Genomic DNA, 15,123 nt, shown 5'->3' with positions numbered 1-15,123 from the left:
ATTTATTTATTCAATTTTTATGCCGCCCTTCTCCTTAGACTCAGGGCGGCTTACAACATGTTAGCAATAGCACTTTTTTAACAGAGCCAGCATATTGCCCCCACAATCCGGGTCCTCATTTTACCCACCTCGGAAGGATGGAAGGCTGAGTCAACCTTGAGCCGGTGATGAGATTTGAACCGCTGACCTTCAGATCTACAAGTCACCTTCAGTGGCCTGCAGTACAGCACGCTACCTGCTGCACCACCCCGGCTCATATGAGTCTTTAGGCTCTTATGGAAGGCAAGGAGGGTGGGGGCAGTATGAATCTCTGTGGGGAGCTGATTCCAGAGGACCAGGGCCCCCATAGAGAAGGCTTTTCCCCTAGGTCCCGGCAACCAACGTTGTCTAATTGACGGGACCTGGAGAAGGCCGACTCTGTGGGACCTAACCGGTCACTGGAACTCATGCTATTGGGATAGCAATGATGATATAGGAAGATGTTGGAGGTGAACAATAACCCTACAACAAAAACACATGGGAGAAGGCAGTGGTAAACCAGTCCCATATTTTTCTCAAGAAAAGGTAACTGATAATATTATGGTTAGGAGGCCTCTCAAGTAAGAAGACAATATATGGCAGAGAAAATATTGGGGATATTTTAGAGTACCAATGGTGTTGTCTTGTCATGAAGGAAAAGCAAATTTGAAGTACCAAATAGCATGTGTGGATTAGCCCCCAAATCCCAAGTGAAATTTGTATTCCTAGATAAACAAGTACAGAGACCCCTGACTACATTTCTGTTGCCAGCTCATGCATAAGTGATGGATTATTCTAAATGAAATGAAATGTATATAAAAATAATTGAAAGAAAATGCAGAACCTTTTCCTTTTCTTCTTTTTCTTTTAGCAAAGTGTCTCGGTCTACCAGCTTGACCACAGTTGGAAGTCCTAGGAGAAAATAAAATAAAATCTTCTAAATACTTTTACAAACGTCATTACTACAGCCTATCTTGTCTATGATTCATATAAACTGTCAGGAATCAAATTAAATTGCTACTGTAGTGTTTGCATTAGCAACTAAAAAGAGAAGCCAAGACAGAGGTCAGGCAGTTCTTTACCTTCATGATCTTCAAACCGAACTCCATGCTCTGGAAGGATATCATCTCGAAGTGAATCACAAAGCTGCAGAACTTCAAACACTACAAGAACAATGAAAACGTTGAAATTTAAGTAAAATATTTTCTCTGGTCATGTATCAAACAGTTTTTCTTAACGTTTCAGTGTGTTTTCTTCATTATATGATCTTACTAATTTTTTCTGTGTTTGCTTTAAAGGAATAAGCATTTGAGGAAACAATGTACACCACGCAATCTGAGAAATGGAATGACTGAAACTTTACAGAAGATGCCTCATTATATACTAGAATATATTAATTGTTTGGGGTTTTTTTTAAAGTTCTGTTTAGCATTTTCTCATTGGCAGCAATTTTCTCATACCTCAGCCAAGAATCATACTTAAATCTGTATTTCAAGAGCCAGAATAGACTAAATGTAGGAACATCCCTACAATTATACAACTTAACTCCCTGTATAAATAAACTTCCATTATTGCAGTGAAATTGACTAAAATTGCCATCTTAAGTAGATTTCCCTTCACTTGAATTCTCTCAATTCTTAACTAGTAAATATGTTTAAAATTGTATCAAATAAACCACAAGAAAACATATGTTCTTTTAAAAATACATAATTGGAACTGCTTTTGTTCACAGAAGCAAAGGGTCAGGAGCCAATAGTTGAATTGAAGTTCCTTATCTCCAAACCACATCATACTGATATTTTGCAACAAGAGTTGTTTTTTCCTTTAAATGCTTCTCAATGTCCTGATATAATTTGTTTGAGGCATTTTTTTTTATCTTGATTATCAACTAAACATTCAAAAACCAAATAAAGTCTTGAACCACCATCACAATCTCAAAGTTCCCAATTTCTGCAGTTTTTGTTCAATGAATAAAAATGTTTTATCATATAATATCCTAGTTAAATGCTTCTGGACTAAAAACAAAAGAGATCAGCAGTGCATGAATCTTTGTTACAACACTAATGACTTCAAAATGAGATTTCCAATGTAAATTATTAAGCTCTACAATGCCTAGAAGCAGGAGAAGGAAAGGAGTCATATTATGGCATGTAATGGAATGTAAGTTAAGATTCTTTGCCTTGATATTGTGTCTCAACTATAAAAATAGGCTTTGTGCAGCAGGCTATAGAATCTGGACAACCCACACATGTACAGCCAGGGAGTGAGGAAACACAGTACACTTCCTTTTTTAAATTCATAAGTATGCTTTAAAGTAATAAAACTTCATGCAGTTATCAGTAAACGCACCATGGTGCAATAAAAATGGAGAAATACCGGTATTTACAATAGCAAACTGAAGTAAGCCTGAATGTAAATGCAGAGTGTCACTTTGAAAACATGCCCACCTTGTGATGAAAGGGCTCTTGTCTATTTGCACATTTTGCACAAGGGACTGAATTGTTAGTTGTATGTGGAAACAAAGAAAGGATTCCCTTTTGTAAGAGTGGCATGCAATTTGTATAGATGCCTATTTATAACCAGAAAAATCTCACCTTTTTTCCCCTTGGCAATTTGCCTTACCCCTTCTCTGAACTCAGATAAAACATGAAGATACGGCATGACTGTAGATTCGAGCTGCAGCATAAAAAAATAAAGGCACTTTAAATACCATTTCCCCCCAAACTGCTTTTACCCATTTTCTTCCAAACTAGGGGGATTTATATATCTAAACCATTATCTGAATGAGGTGAACGAATGAAGCAACAGAATTCTTAGTATACCTGAGTTTTATACAGGTAATCCTCAACTTAATGACCACAACTGAGACCAAAACTTCTGTTGCTAAGCAGGACAGTTGTTAAGTGGATTTTGCCTCATTTTATGACTTGTTTTGTCATAGTTGCTAAGTGAATCACTGCAGTTGTTAAGTTAGTAACAAGACTGTTAAGCGAGTCTGGTTTCCCCATTGACTTAATTAGAAAGGAGCAAAAAGTACACATGACCACAGGACACCGCAACCGTCATAAATATGAACCAGTTGCCAAGCATCTGAATTTTAATCCCATGACTACGAGAACGCTGCAATGGTCGTAGTTTTGGGAAATTGTTACTTTTTTCAGTGCCGTTGCTAGTTCAAATGGTCACTAAATGAATAGTAGTAGCGTAGATCAAGGATTCCTGCTGCGTAGATAAACAATGTAATGCAAGACACTCAGACATGACAGAAGACTGGTTCTCTTTTAAAAGACAAAATATATGTGACAGCACAGTCCAAAAGAAGAAATCCACCGCCCTCCCCTCCAATTTCAAGCAATGAGTCTCATTGATTGATAACATCTGATATCCTGTGATTTACTAATGCAGGTCTCTTGTGTCTGTAAGTACTTGGAATAAAATTGTTTTATTTGAACAAGACTGTTACGTGAAACAAAAGCAACTTTTTCATGATCCCACTATTCACAATACCATTTGGAATGTTACATTGATTAACAAAAGATAGTTGTACTTCCATGAATTGACAAATACCATTTTGGTATTCACTAACTGATTATATTGAGGCTACAACAGATTTACATTGGTCTTATTGTACAACATATCCAGGAATTTCAATTTCTACAATTTGATTCCTTTCTATTGCTAGATTTAGTGCCATTTTCTGAACACATCTCAGAGGCGGATTCCTCCCATTTCAGATCGGTCCATCTGAATCAGTACTGACCCGCTGGTGACATCACGATGATGTCATGGAACCGGTTCGGTCAGTGCCAATCCTTGGGCGCCACCATCTTTTTCTTGAATTTTTTCTAGATTTATTTTTTTCTTCTGAGCATGTGCAGAAGCCAAGTGTCCGGCACTGCATGCGGTCGCTATCTTGTTTTTGGCTTTGGGGGGGTGGGGTGGATTTTTTGCCACTGGGCATGCGCATGTGTGAATCACGAACAAGCCCAGGAGGTGCGCCCATGTGGCACGAGAAGAAGCAAACTGGCAGCGAGTTAAGTTAGAACCCACCCCTGACACATCTCCCTTTTTTTTTGAAGGTTAATTCAAATACTGTAATCAAATTAACTGGGCTAAATAGTTGTGAACCAAGGTACCACAAATGAGCTTACAGAATGCATCCAAAATCCAGAATCCATTATTTCCCTGGAATTGAAATTTAGCAAATTTTATAAAATATTTTATGACATAATACAAAGTGTTATAAAATATTTCCTGTCATCAACTCCTAATGTCTGACTGTGCTATATAGCTCAACATCAACTATTCTCAAGGCAAAAATCTCTGAAATTATCCCAACTTTTCTAATTAAGGCAGTATGTTAGAAACTCTGCCATTGTTGAAGGGATTGAGGAATCTGGTAAGGAAACGTCCTTGAAACAATGAGCCAATGAATGGCTCACCTAAAATGTTGAATGAAGTATAACTAGTAAAAAGCACTGCAGCTTTAACAAAGTGCTCTGTCTTTTAAAGAGAATACATCAACTTTCTAAACAAGTTAGAAAACATTTTCTTCCAACCTTAACTTAGAACAAAATATGGTGATCTTCACATCTCTACCATTATATCTGATTTGTTTTCTAGTACAGTAATCCCTCGTTTTTTGTGGAGGATTCATTCCAAGACCACCCGTGAAAACCGAATTTCCATGAAGTAGAGGAAAGATTTTTTTTTAATGTATTTAATGAGTATTTGGACTTTTAAAACCCACCCTTTGCATTAAACAGTGATTCTATAATGTTTCTCAGCTGGAACTACATATGATATCCTACCAGTTTCTTTACTAGAGTACAGTAGTACTGTAGAAGAATTTTATGAATTTTCAATGGATTTAAAATTTTCAATGGATTTAATGGATTTAAGCCCCCTTTGAAAACCTGTGAAGTAGCGAATCCGCCAAAGATGAACCGCGAAGTAGTGAGGGATTACTGTATCACTATGAATGCACTCACTTTTAAAATATCTGATTAAACAATGGGAGGAGAGAAAAAATACAAATTTACCCAAGGTTATATAATACAAGCATGCTATTTCAAAGAATAATATATATGTGTGTCTATGTACTGTATGCGTACAATCTCTTCTATCAATTATGTCTTTCATATTCCTTCCTTTTAAAAATTGCTATTTCATATTAAATGGCAGGAAAAACTTCCCGTCCTATGTATGTGTAACAAAATAAAATAAAAGGGAGGATAAAAATACACTATTATTCCTACTGTATTACCACAAGCACTGCTATTTTCCTTAAAAGCTTACTTCAATGTCTAGTCCAATCTTTAAAAACCATGAATACAACAGATCAGCAAAATATGCTTTCCACTTACATTTAATGTGTCACCATTTCTTCCAACTGGGAAACCAATTCCTTCCTCACTTTCTATTGCACCAAAGACCTATGCAAAGGAAATGTATACAAACCTGAACATATAGATTTGCACTTACTAGCAGGTAGCATTTAAGTGTTAACTATTTCAATCAAAAATAACATGAATACAATTTCATTTAGCATGCCTGATTTCATATTCCACACATAGTGGAACAATAATATAAATTCCTGTAAATCGATGTCAAATATTTATAGAGTGAAATGGCATTATCTTTATCTATTTCTTCTCTTCTCTACAGGCTTTTTCTAAGAAAAGCTCCCGCTGAGGACTGGATATCCTTTATCCAGCAGGAACCTCTCCAAGAAATTGTTAGAACTTCTCCAAGAAGTTCCTGCTGGGTGAAGAAGGCTGTCTTCTATAGCAGTGTTTCCCAACCTTGGCAGCTTGAAGATATTTAGACTTCAACTCCCAGAATTCCCCAACCAGCGAATGCTGGCTGGGGAATTCTGGGAGTTGAAGTCCAAATATCTTCAAGTTGCCAAGGTTGGGAAACACTGTTCTATAGCACCTTCGGGCATGATGCAAATTTTAATTGCTCCTGAAATAGTATTGTCTGATGATTGTCAATAATGTATAATGACATTAATTAGTTATGTATTTAATCTTATTACTTATTTAATAAATACAGATTGAATCAGTTGTTGGTCACATCATCATAAAATATTTGGTAAGCAAACAAGCAGTCCTAATGAACCTTAAGGCATTTATTAATTTTTAAAAAGCAGACTTTTAGTCATTCAAACCCCAAACGACATATTTCATGTCACGCAAGTAACTGCCAATTGTATTCTAAATCATAGCAAATCAAATCAAATTAAATCCAAACCATAAAAAATAAACCACTAACATACAGTACATCCTTAATACACAATATGAGGCCAAATTTGAAAGCTTTGTTCAAATTTCCATACCGTGAATATGCGGGTAAGATAAATGCTTATATTTTTTAGCAACATTCTATTTGGCTTCTGTCGGGCAGTTTTCTTTGCAGCAATGTAGGAATTGCATTGATTGACTAATGATCGCAGCTCTTCCAAGACTGTACGCGTATCAATGTTATCACACAATGCTTCATGGACAGCTTCTTTCTTATCATAAAAACTAGGCAAGAAAAGAAATTAAGAGAAAAATATTTACATCACTCTTAAACCATTTGAATGAAAAGATTTTGGTACTAATTGAAGAAACTGGAAGCTTAGTCCAACATAATTTCTCTCAACTGGGTGAATATGTATTAAATTGGCAAATATTGAATGTTACACACTATGTTTTTAAAAAAGCTAATTTCTTTTGTATATCAGCGAGATCTGATCAAGAAAGAGATTCTGTGATGGATAAGTCAATAAAATGGACTTAGTGTGAAGCAACTTTGAAAAAGATAAATTCCATGTAAAGGATCAATAGAAAAGGGACATAAATAAAACGGACAATACTGTTATGATTTATTAAAATATATTTCGTAAAATATTTTTAAAATATTGTGACTGTTTGTATTGATTGCAAAAATCTCAAAAGGGAGACCATAAAACTGGAGAAAGGAAAAAGGAGAAACTAGTATTATCAAGAAGCTGAGCAGTTCCCCTATATGGAAATGTTAAAATATTTGAGCCTATTTACTTTAGAAAAAATGTGGCGATGTGAAATGGAGGCTTGTGGAAATACGCATAGGTGGAGATAATTTACAGAGAGAAAATTATTTTATTTTCTCATATCTAGTACTTACAATAAATGGAAGATTCACTGAAGAAACAGAAAAAATATTTCTTCAAATGCATATCTTTAAGTGTGGGATTATTTATTTATTTATTTATTATTTAGATTTGTATGCCGCCCCTCTCCGCAGACTAACTTCCTTATATTTAATTAATTAATTAATTAATTAATACAAATATAGTATTGTATTGTAGTATGTTTAACATAATATAAGTACGGTATAAAGTAGAGATAGAAAAGATAAAAAAGACATTAGGACAGGAACGGTAGGCACAAAGGTGCGCTTATGCACCCCCCTTACAGACCTCTTAGAAAAGGGTAGAGGTTTATTGTAGACAACCTAAGGTTGAAGATATGCTGATTATTATCAATCTAGGTTATGTGAAATAATAATTTATATAATATTTATAGTCTTCCTTTTGGATCAATGATAGAATTCAATACATGAATTAGCATGGAGGAAGTTATTACACCCATGCCCTTCTTAAACATGAGATCCTCATAGATATCCAATAGGCTACTGAAAAAACTGGAAGCCTGACTAGATAGGACTTTAACGTCTCCAGCCATACTTTGTGATTCTCAATATTTGCTTGTTACATGCAGTGCTTAAAGCAGTAGGTTAGAAACCAGGAGACACCAAGGAGCTGGATGATCTTGGGCCATTCATTCTCAGCCCTAGGAAGGAGGCAATGGCAAACCATTTCCATAAAATCTTGCCCAAAAAACTGCAAGGAGTGGTTGCCAAGAGTCAAAACTGACTTTAAGGTTTTTTGTTTAAAAAAGGGGAGGAGGGGAAGTGTGAGAGAGAAAAAGGGTGCAAAGAACTGACATTGTGAACCGTATCACACATACCCAACTATGTTTAGATCTTCGACACATTAGGCAAATCATTTGCAGCTGTTCTGCAGCAAGCTTGAAAGATTCAGACATTTCTATAAGATATTGAGCGAGCCAAAGTGATATAATGCAGTTGTGAACAAATCTCCTGGCTTGGAGGTTGCATGGGGCATGGCTAGTGATACTGGGACACTACTGAAACATCTCTTCAGACTCCCCCCCCCCCTTTGGGGCGAAAGGATAATTTTTAAGAGCTCCCCTCAAACTCTGCTTTTTCCCCTTGAAAACTAGAATACAATGGTACTTCTACATAAGAACGCCTCTACTTAAGAACTTTTCTAGATAAGAACCGAGTGTTTAAGATTTTTTGCCTCTTCTTAAGAACCATTTTCTACTTAAGAACCCGAGCCCAGAAAAATTTCCCAGGAAATTTGAGGGCGGCACGAAGGCCCGGACGGTTTCCTGCCATTCCCCCTTTAATCCAAGCTATCTCGGGCTTTTCTGGGCTGCCAGAGGAGCCTTTCGGTGGCGCTTAAGGAGGCTTTGGCAGTCCAGAGCGAACAAAGCATTTTCCTTTCTTTGAGCGCTTGGAAAGGGAATAAACCACTTCGCTGTGGTGACTCCCTCGTGCTGCCTCCCATACACCCGGCGCAAGATTGCCTCCCAGAGCCTCTGGGCATGAAAAGGCAAAAGGGGGCACTTCGCCCCAGCCGGATCAACTCGGCTTCAGCCAAACCGAGGAGTCACCACAGTGAAGGAAAGGCACCAGCCACAAAGCAAGCGAGTGAGAGGAGAGGGGAGCCCTTCAGCATTTATTTTATTTTATTTATTTATTTATTTATTTATTTTATTTTATTTTATTTTATTTTATTTATTAAATTTGTATGCCGCCCCTCTCCGCAGACTCAGGGCGGCTCACAGCAATAGTAGAAAACAATGTAAAATACAAATCTAATATTTAAAAAAGCTAAAAACCCATAATTTAAAAAACATACACACAACATACCATACATAAACTATATAGGCCTGGGGAAGATGTCTCGGTTCCCCCATGCCTGACGGCAGAGGTGGGTCTTAAGGAGTTTACAAAAGGCAAGGAGGGTGGGGGCAATCCTAATCTCCGGGGGGGGGGGGAGCTGGTTCCAGAGGGAAGAGGAAGCAGGTAGCATTAGCAGCTGCCTTTCGGTCAAAGGAGCGGGAGGTTCCCCTCTCTCGCCCGTTTGGGTTTCTCTCTGGCACAGTGTATGGGAGGCAGCCTCGCTCTGGGTGTATGGGAGATACATGCTCCTCCTTGCTGCCTCAGAGTCCCTCTCTTTTTTTTAGCCTTAAAGTTTTAGATTTTTTTGATTCCCCTCCCCTCCCCTTCTTCCTTCAGCAGCGACTGTCCTCTTCCTCTTCTTCTTCCTCCCACCCAAGTTCCGAGCTTTTTTCCCTTTCCCAATGGGTTTGCACGCATTATTTGCTTTTACATTGATTCCTATGGGAAAAATTCCTTCTTCTTACAAACTTTTCTACTTAACAACCTGGTCACGGAACGAATTAAGTTCTTAAGTAGAGTTACCACTGTACTGTAAAGAAGCAGCTTTTTGGCTTGGAATCATGCACTTTGCATTGCTATATGCTCTTGGTGGGTGTGGCGTTTTGGTATTCCAGTTCCATAGAATGAGAGGCCCTTGAAGGCAGCAGCCAGAACTGTGGATTCCATGAATAGTAAGGCAGAGCTTGTGTTGTTTTACTAGATTTCTCAGGATGGGAAAGATTTCCCACCCAGAATTAAAAGAACCGATATATGGAAATGCACTATGATATACTGTAGTTACCATGCTTTATAATACTAGCTGACCGGTGGGCAGGCAGGCGCATCAGTGCATGATTCGGCTTTCTGTGCATGTGCAGAAGCCAAATCTTGTGCTACGATGCTTGCATGCGTGAGATTTCACTGGTTTTTGGCGATTTCTTTGCTTCTGCACATACACAGCAACAAAAAAACGCCAAACTTTTTTTCCCACTGGGACCGAGCACCTGACTGTACCGAATGCAGCCCAACACTGCTTCTATCTTATCAGAGCATGGAAAAAGAAGGAAGTTACAAATCTGGAAAGCAAGACCATGATTGTTTCTATCATGGTAAACCACAATGATTACATCCAAACATACTGAAGGGTTTCCGAAGAAAAATGTTTCAATTTGCATTGCGCAATCCTACTTCAGATAGTTTATCTGATAAAGAATGAATGCCTCTTAAGAATGCGTGCATCCAAACTTTGGAGGCCAAAGTAAGTTTAATATCTTTGTGACCGATATATTTTAAAAAATGCAGCCTGGAAGTCAGCCAAGAGCAGAACAGAGTTCCAGGAATCCAAGGCGAGGCTTCAATGTACTTTGCTCTTCAGGGGGCTAAAATAACTCTAAATTGTTATGTAAAACTGTTTCACTTGCACAGCGAAAACTGCTGTCAAAGTCAGTTTGGGGATTCAGCATCTGAATTACTCTTAGTGTTGGTTTTGTGCCTCTAGCAGACTGTGGCAAATGGCCAATAGCTGTAATTTTCACCATGCTTATGTGGGGGAATGCCATTGCTCTGGCTTTTGCAGCAGACCCTAAAACAACTAATCACCGCTGAAAAATTCATTCGGAAAGAAGGGCAAAAGGAAGTCTGCTGTGGGTCCCTGAGTGCTGAGAATATGCCCAGATGATAGCAAGGCTGATTTTTGCCCAGCTGAAAGAAAAGTGAGGCATGTGAATGAGTGGGTCTTCTGCCTGGTTTTGGATGCTGCTGATCTAGAACAGGGCTTCAAACTCAAATTGATAAAAAGCAGTGCTTCTCAATTATTTTCTGTTACGCCGCCACCCCCTCCCCCCCCAGAAGAACTAAATATTTCATCCATCCCCCAATTCTCTGCCCGGGACAATTGTTTGCAATATTCGGCTCGTTTTCGCTGAAAAAACTCAAGTGGCTTATCAGCGTGATTTGGTGTAATGTGTTTAAGTGACGCCTTAATTTAAGAACATAAGAAGAGCCATGCTGAGTCAGGCCAAAGTCCATCGAGTCCAGCATTCTGTGTCACACAGCGGCTCACCAATTGTACATGGGGACCTTGAGCAGAAAGAGAAGGCAAGACCCTCCCTTTCCCTTGACCCCCCAACCAATGGTACTCAAGGCAATCCTGCCTGCCTCAACCAACATAGAGACGGCACATGGACATCCATTTCAATAACTACCAATACACTTGGCATCCATGAATCTGTCTAATCCTGCCTTGAAGCTATCCAGGCTGACAGCTGTCACGACCTCTTCTGGAAGTGAATTCCATAGACCAACAACCCTCTGGGTGAAGAAATATTTCCCTTGATTTGTCCTCGCTTTCTTACCTATGAGCTTTAGGGAGTGCCCCCTCCTCCTAGTATTGTGTGATAGAGAAAAGATTTTTTTTTCTAACCAGCTTTAGGGAGTGCCCCCTCATCCAAGTATTGTGCGATAGAAAAAAGATTTTTTCTCTATCCACCTTTTCTATCCCATGCATGATTTTATACACTTCAATCAAGTCACCCCTTAAACGCCGTCTTTCAAGGCTGAAGAGACCAAGGCGTTGCAACCTGGTTTCATAAGGGAGATGCTCTATTTCCTTGATCATACTTGTTGCCCTTTTTTGCACGTTTTCCAGTTCCATTATATCCTTCTTGAGGTGAGGTGACCAGAACTGTACACAGTACTCCAAGTGTGGTCTCACCAATTTATTTGGCTTCCTGCTGTCTGCTGCCAACATTTTTACACACAGTAAATATACCGCTCTTTCCTCCTCTTCCACCGTAGTCACAATGAAGCCAAAGTGCTACATACGCTTCACCCTATTTCCTCGTCTTAGATTTTGGGAGACTTATATTTGCTTCATGATCTCAGTCTCTGTTTCATCCCTGTTAAATATTTTTCCATGATGCCTATTAAGGGTTTGTTATCTACACTTCGTATCCCATGCTGTATGCTATTGTTCGGTGCAAAAATTCCCTACTCCCTGAGACAAAAAAGAGCATGTTCCCTGGGATCACGTGGCCCCCTGACATCACTCCATGCCCCTCCAATGGTGCCTGCCCCACTATTTGAGAAACACTGATACAAAGGCTGCATGAGGCCTAGTTTGCTCACTTGAGGCTCAATACTGAACTCTTATAGGTTTCTTCGCCCACTTAGCTGTTAGCATGTTTGACTAACCTGAATAATATTTGGTTTTGTGACCGGATTGATATGTACTATTTTATGATCATGACTACAATGACATAATTTAGGAAACAAATTAGCGTGGCTCACATGTTGCTTCTCCCCACCCCTTCTTTTCTCTCTCCTTGCTTAGAGAGATATTTCTGCAGTGGCGCAGTGGTGAGAACTGCAGATTACTTCTGCTGACTGCCAGCTGCCTGTGGTTCGGCAGTTTGATTCTTACTGGCTCACGGTTGACTCAGCCTTCCATCCTTCCGAGGTGGGTAAACTGTGGACCCAGATTGTTGGGGGCAATATACTCTGTAAACTGCTTAGAGAGGGCTGTAAAGTATTGGGAAGTGGTATACTCTGTGAGCCACCCCGAGTTTTCGGAGATGGGCAGCATACAAATCTAATTAATTAATTAATTAATTAATTAATTAATTAATTATAGTAGTAGGAGTAATGGTAATAATAATAAATAAAAATAATTTAAAAAATTAAAAAATAAAGTGCTATTGCTATTTTTATCTTTTTCCTGTTCTCTTTTCTTCTCCATATGTGTCTATCTGGCAGCAGAAAGATCTTGTTTGCTTGCTTGTTTCTCCGATCCACAGCTCACATTAGAGAACCATCTTTCAGCTGTGGCGAGGGGGGCGTTCGCCTGGTGCACCAGTTCTGGCCCTATCTGGACCGGGACTCATTGCTCACAGTCACTCATGCCCTCATCACCTCGAGGTTCGACTACTGTAATGCTCTCTACATGGGGCTACCTTTGAAAAGTGTTCGGAAACTCCAGATCATGCAGAATGCAGCTGCGAGAGCAGTCATGGGCTTCCCTAGATATGCCCATGTTTCGCCATCACTCCGCAGTCTGCATTGGCTGCCGATCAATTTCCGGTCACAATTCAAAGTGTTGGTTATGACCTTTAAAGCCCTTCATGGCACTGGACCAGAATATCTCCGAGACCGCCTTCTGCCGCACGAATCCCAGCGACCGATTAGGTCCCACAGAGTGGGCCTTCTCCAGGTCCCGTCAACTAAACAATGTCGGTTGGCGGGCCCCAGGGTAAGAGCCTTCTCTGTGGCGTCCCCGACTCTCTGGAACCAACTCCCCCCAGAGATTAGAACTGCCCCTACTCTCCCGGCCTTCCGTAAACTCCTTAAAACCCACCTTTGCCGTCAGGCATGGGGGAACTGAAACACCTCCCCCGGGCATGTACAATTTATGCATGGTATGTTTGTGTGTGTGTTTGTTAATAAATGGGGTTCTTTTAAAATCTTTTTAAATATTTTAAATTTATTTGGATTTGTCATGATTGCTGTATCTTGCTGTGAGCCGCCCCGAGTCTGCGGAGAGGGGCGGCATACAGATCTAAATAATAAATAAATAATAAATAAATAAATATTCAAGGCCTGGCAAAGAGACCCTCATGGCAGAATAGCCATATCTGCCTCTCCATGGACAGCCTTCGCTTCTGCTCCCTGGCCCTTCCAAGGGAAGCTGTACACCTCTCCACTGCCCGTGTCCAGAGAGCTTGACACTATCTTAGAAGCAGTTTCAGCCCAGAGCATCAGGGTGGGCAACAGTTCCCAGAGTGGCTCTGCAGGTATGAAAGGGCTTTAGGGCATCCAATGCACAATTGGGCCCTGCTCGTGCTGAGAGTCAGCCAAGATGAACGGCCACGCTGCCATGCCATTCTTTTCTCTGCAATGCTTCCTGTGGCTACAATTGTGCATCTCGGCAGCATTCAGCAACCGGACCTTGGTGGACTGTGATGACCTCAGCAACCACAAAGTGTTGAAAACTGCAGTCTCAATAAAATGATCTGGATGACTGTGGCCAGTTGGCTGCATGTGTGAGATCCCTAATCTAGGCTCTTCTCCCGCTTCTTTGGGTGGCCTTCCCTTGTTGCCCTTTTAATTTTTTATCAAACCAGGGAAAGAATGGGCCAGAAGATGAAAAAAAAATGTTTAAATCTAAAGGTCATAACCAGTTTACTTTATAAGGAAAAACAGCTCTCTTAAAAAGCTTATGAAAGGGGCATTAGTTCTTTTACCTACTTATGGATTTTACGGTACCATTTGTTTTGCATTCTAGGCAATAATAAGTGATAAAATGTTTAGCACACTTAAACAAAAACAAAACCCGTTTGTGAAATGCACAAACATAGATTTGGCATGTAAGAATCCATGCCAAGCACTAAACAGAAGATGAAATCAGTTAAGAAGGTATGTATAAGGACCTGGGATTGGTGCTATGAATGCTCTGGTTTGGTATGTGAATTAATAAGTAGTTGAGTTTCAAGGAGGAAGCCTTTAAGGAATGCACCCTACCAGCTCTTAAATGGAAATGCCAGTTTGAAAACAGACATTGACGCAGATGTACAGAGGTCCATTCATAAAGAGAGAAAGAAAAATGGCTAGCTCACCTTTTATTCAGTTCAATTTCCTGGTTTTCCCATTTTTCATATTGGCTTGTTACATCAGTATGAGCCCGAAGGACATCCTTTACATTTAAAAAGAACTCCTAAACAGGGAAAGAAAAGGGCCCACAATTTGTCACAAAGTATACTCTTCAGGTAGTTACTTCCATGCTCATTTTTGGTTTAAAACAGGACTAACCCAGCAAGAAAAGCAAAATTTCATCACCTGCTATCAGGCTGTGTGTGTGAGTATGTGTGAGTGTCCTTAAAAATGTTTTTGCACAACATGGTGGAACATACCCTGCCAAAGAGGAAGATGATTTGAAAGAGTTTTACTTCTTTCCCTACTTTCATCTTGCATTGTATATTGATTTAAATTGTATATTGTCATGCTAACAATGAACTGAGAAAACAGGCCTTTGCAAGTTTTTTTTGTTTATTTTTATTATTATTATTATTATTATTATTATTATTGTTGTTGTTGTTGTTATTATTACTATTA

The 15,123-nt window shown here is 39.4% G+C and overlaps 1 protein-coding gene across 3 annotated transcripts in view; it reads right to left on the bottom strand.

Annotated features, from left to right (window-relative positions):
- CARS1 (cysteinyl-tRNA synthetase 1) overlaps window positions 1-15,123 on the bottom strand; it is a 61,281-nt gene that overhangs the window by 3,290 nt on the left and 42,868 nt on the right. For all 3 annotated transcript variants that reach the window (XM_070764605.1, XM_070764613.1, XM_070764621.1), the window contains 6 exons: window positions 14,628-14,725; window positions 6,359-6,548; window positions 5,385-5,453; window positions 2,613-2,694; window positions 1,101-1,181; window positions 863-930 (listed from right to left, as the gene is read on the bottom strand). In XM_070764605.1, the coding sequence (XP_070620706.1) occupies window positions 863-930; window positions 1,101-1,181; window positions 2,613-2,694; window positions 5,385-5,453; window positions 6,359-6,548; window positions 14,628-14,725 (588 nt within the window). The remainder of the gene's footprint in view (window positions 1-862; window positions 931-1,100; window positions 1,182-2,612; window positions 2,695-5,384; window positions 5,454-6,358; window positions 6,549-14,627; window positions 14,726-15,123) is intronic.

This window comes from Erythrolamprus reginae, chromosome 1 (genome assembly GCF_031021105.1).
Source record: "Erythrolamprus reginae isolate rEryReg1 chromosome 1, rEryReg1.hap1, whole genome shotgun sequence".
In the NCBI taxonomy this organism is placed as follows: Eukaryota; Metazoa; Chordata; class Lepidosauria; order Squamata; family Dipsadidae; genus Erythrolamprus; species Erythrolamprus reginae.
Note: the sequence above shows the minus strand (reverse complement) of the source record. Positions and strands in the feature narration are given on the sequence as shown.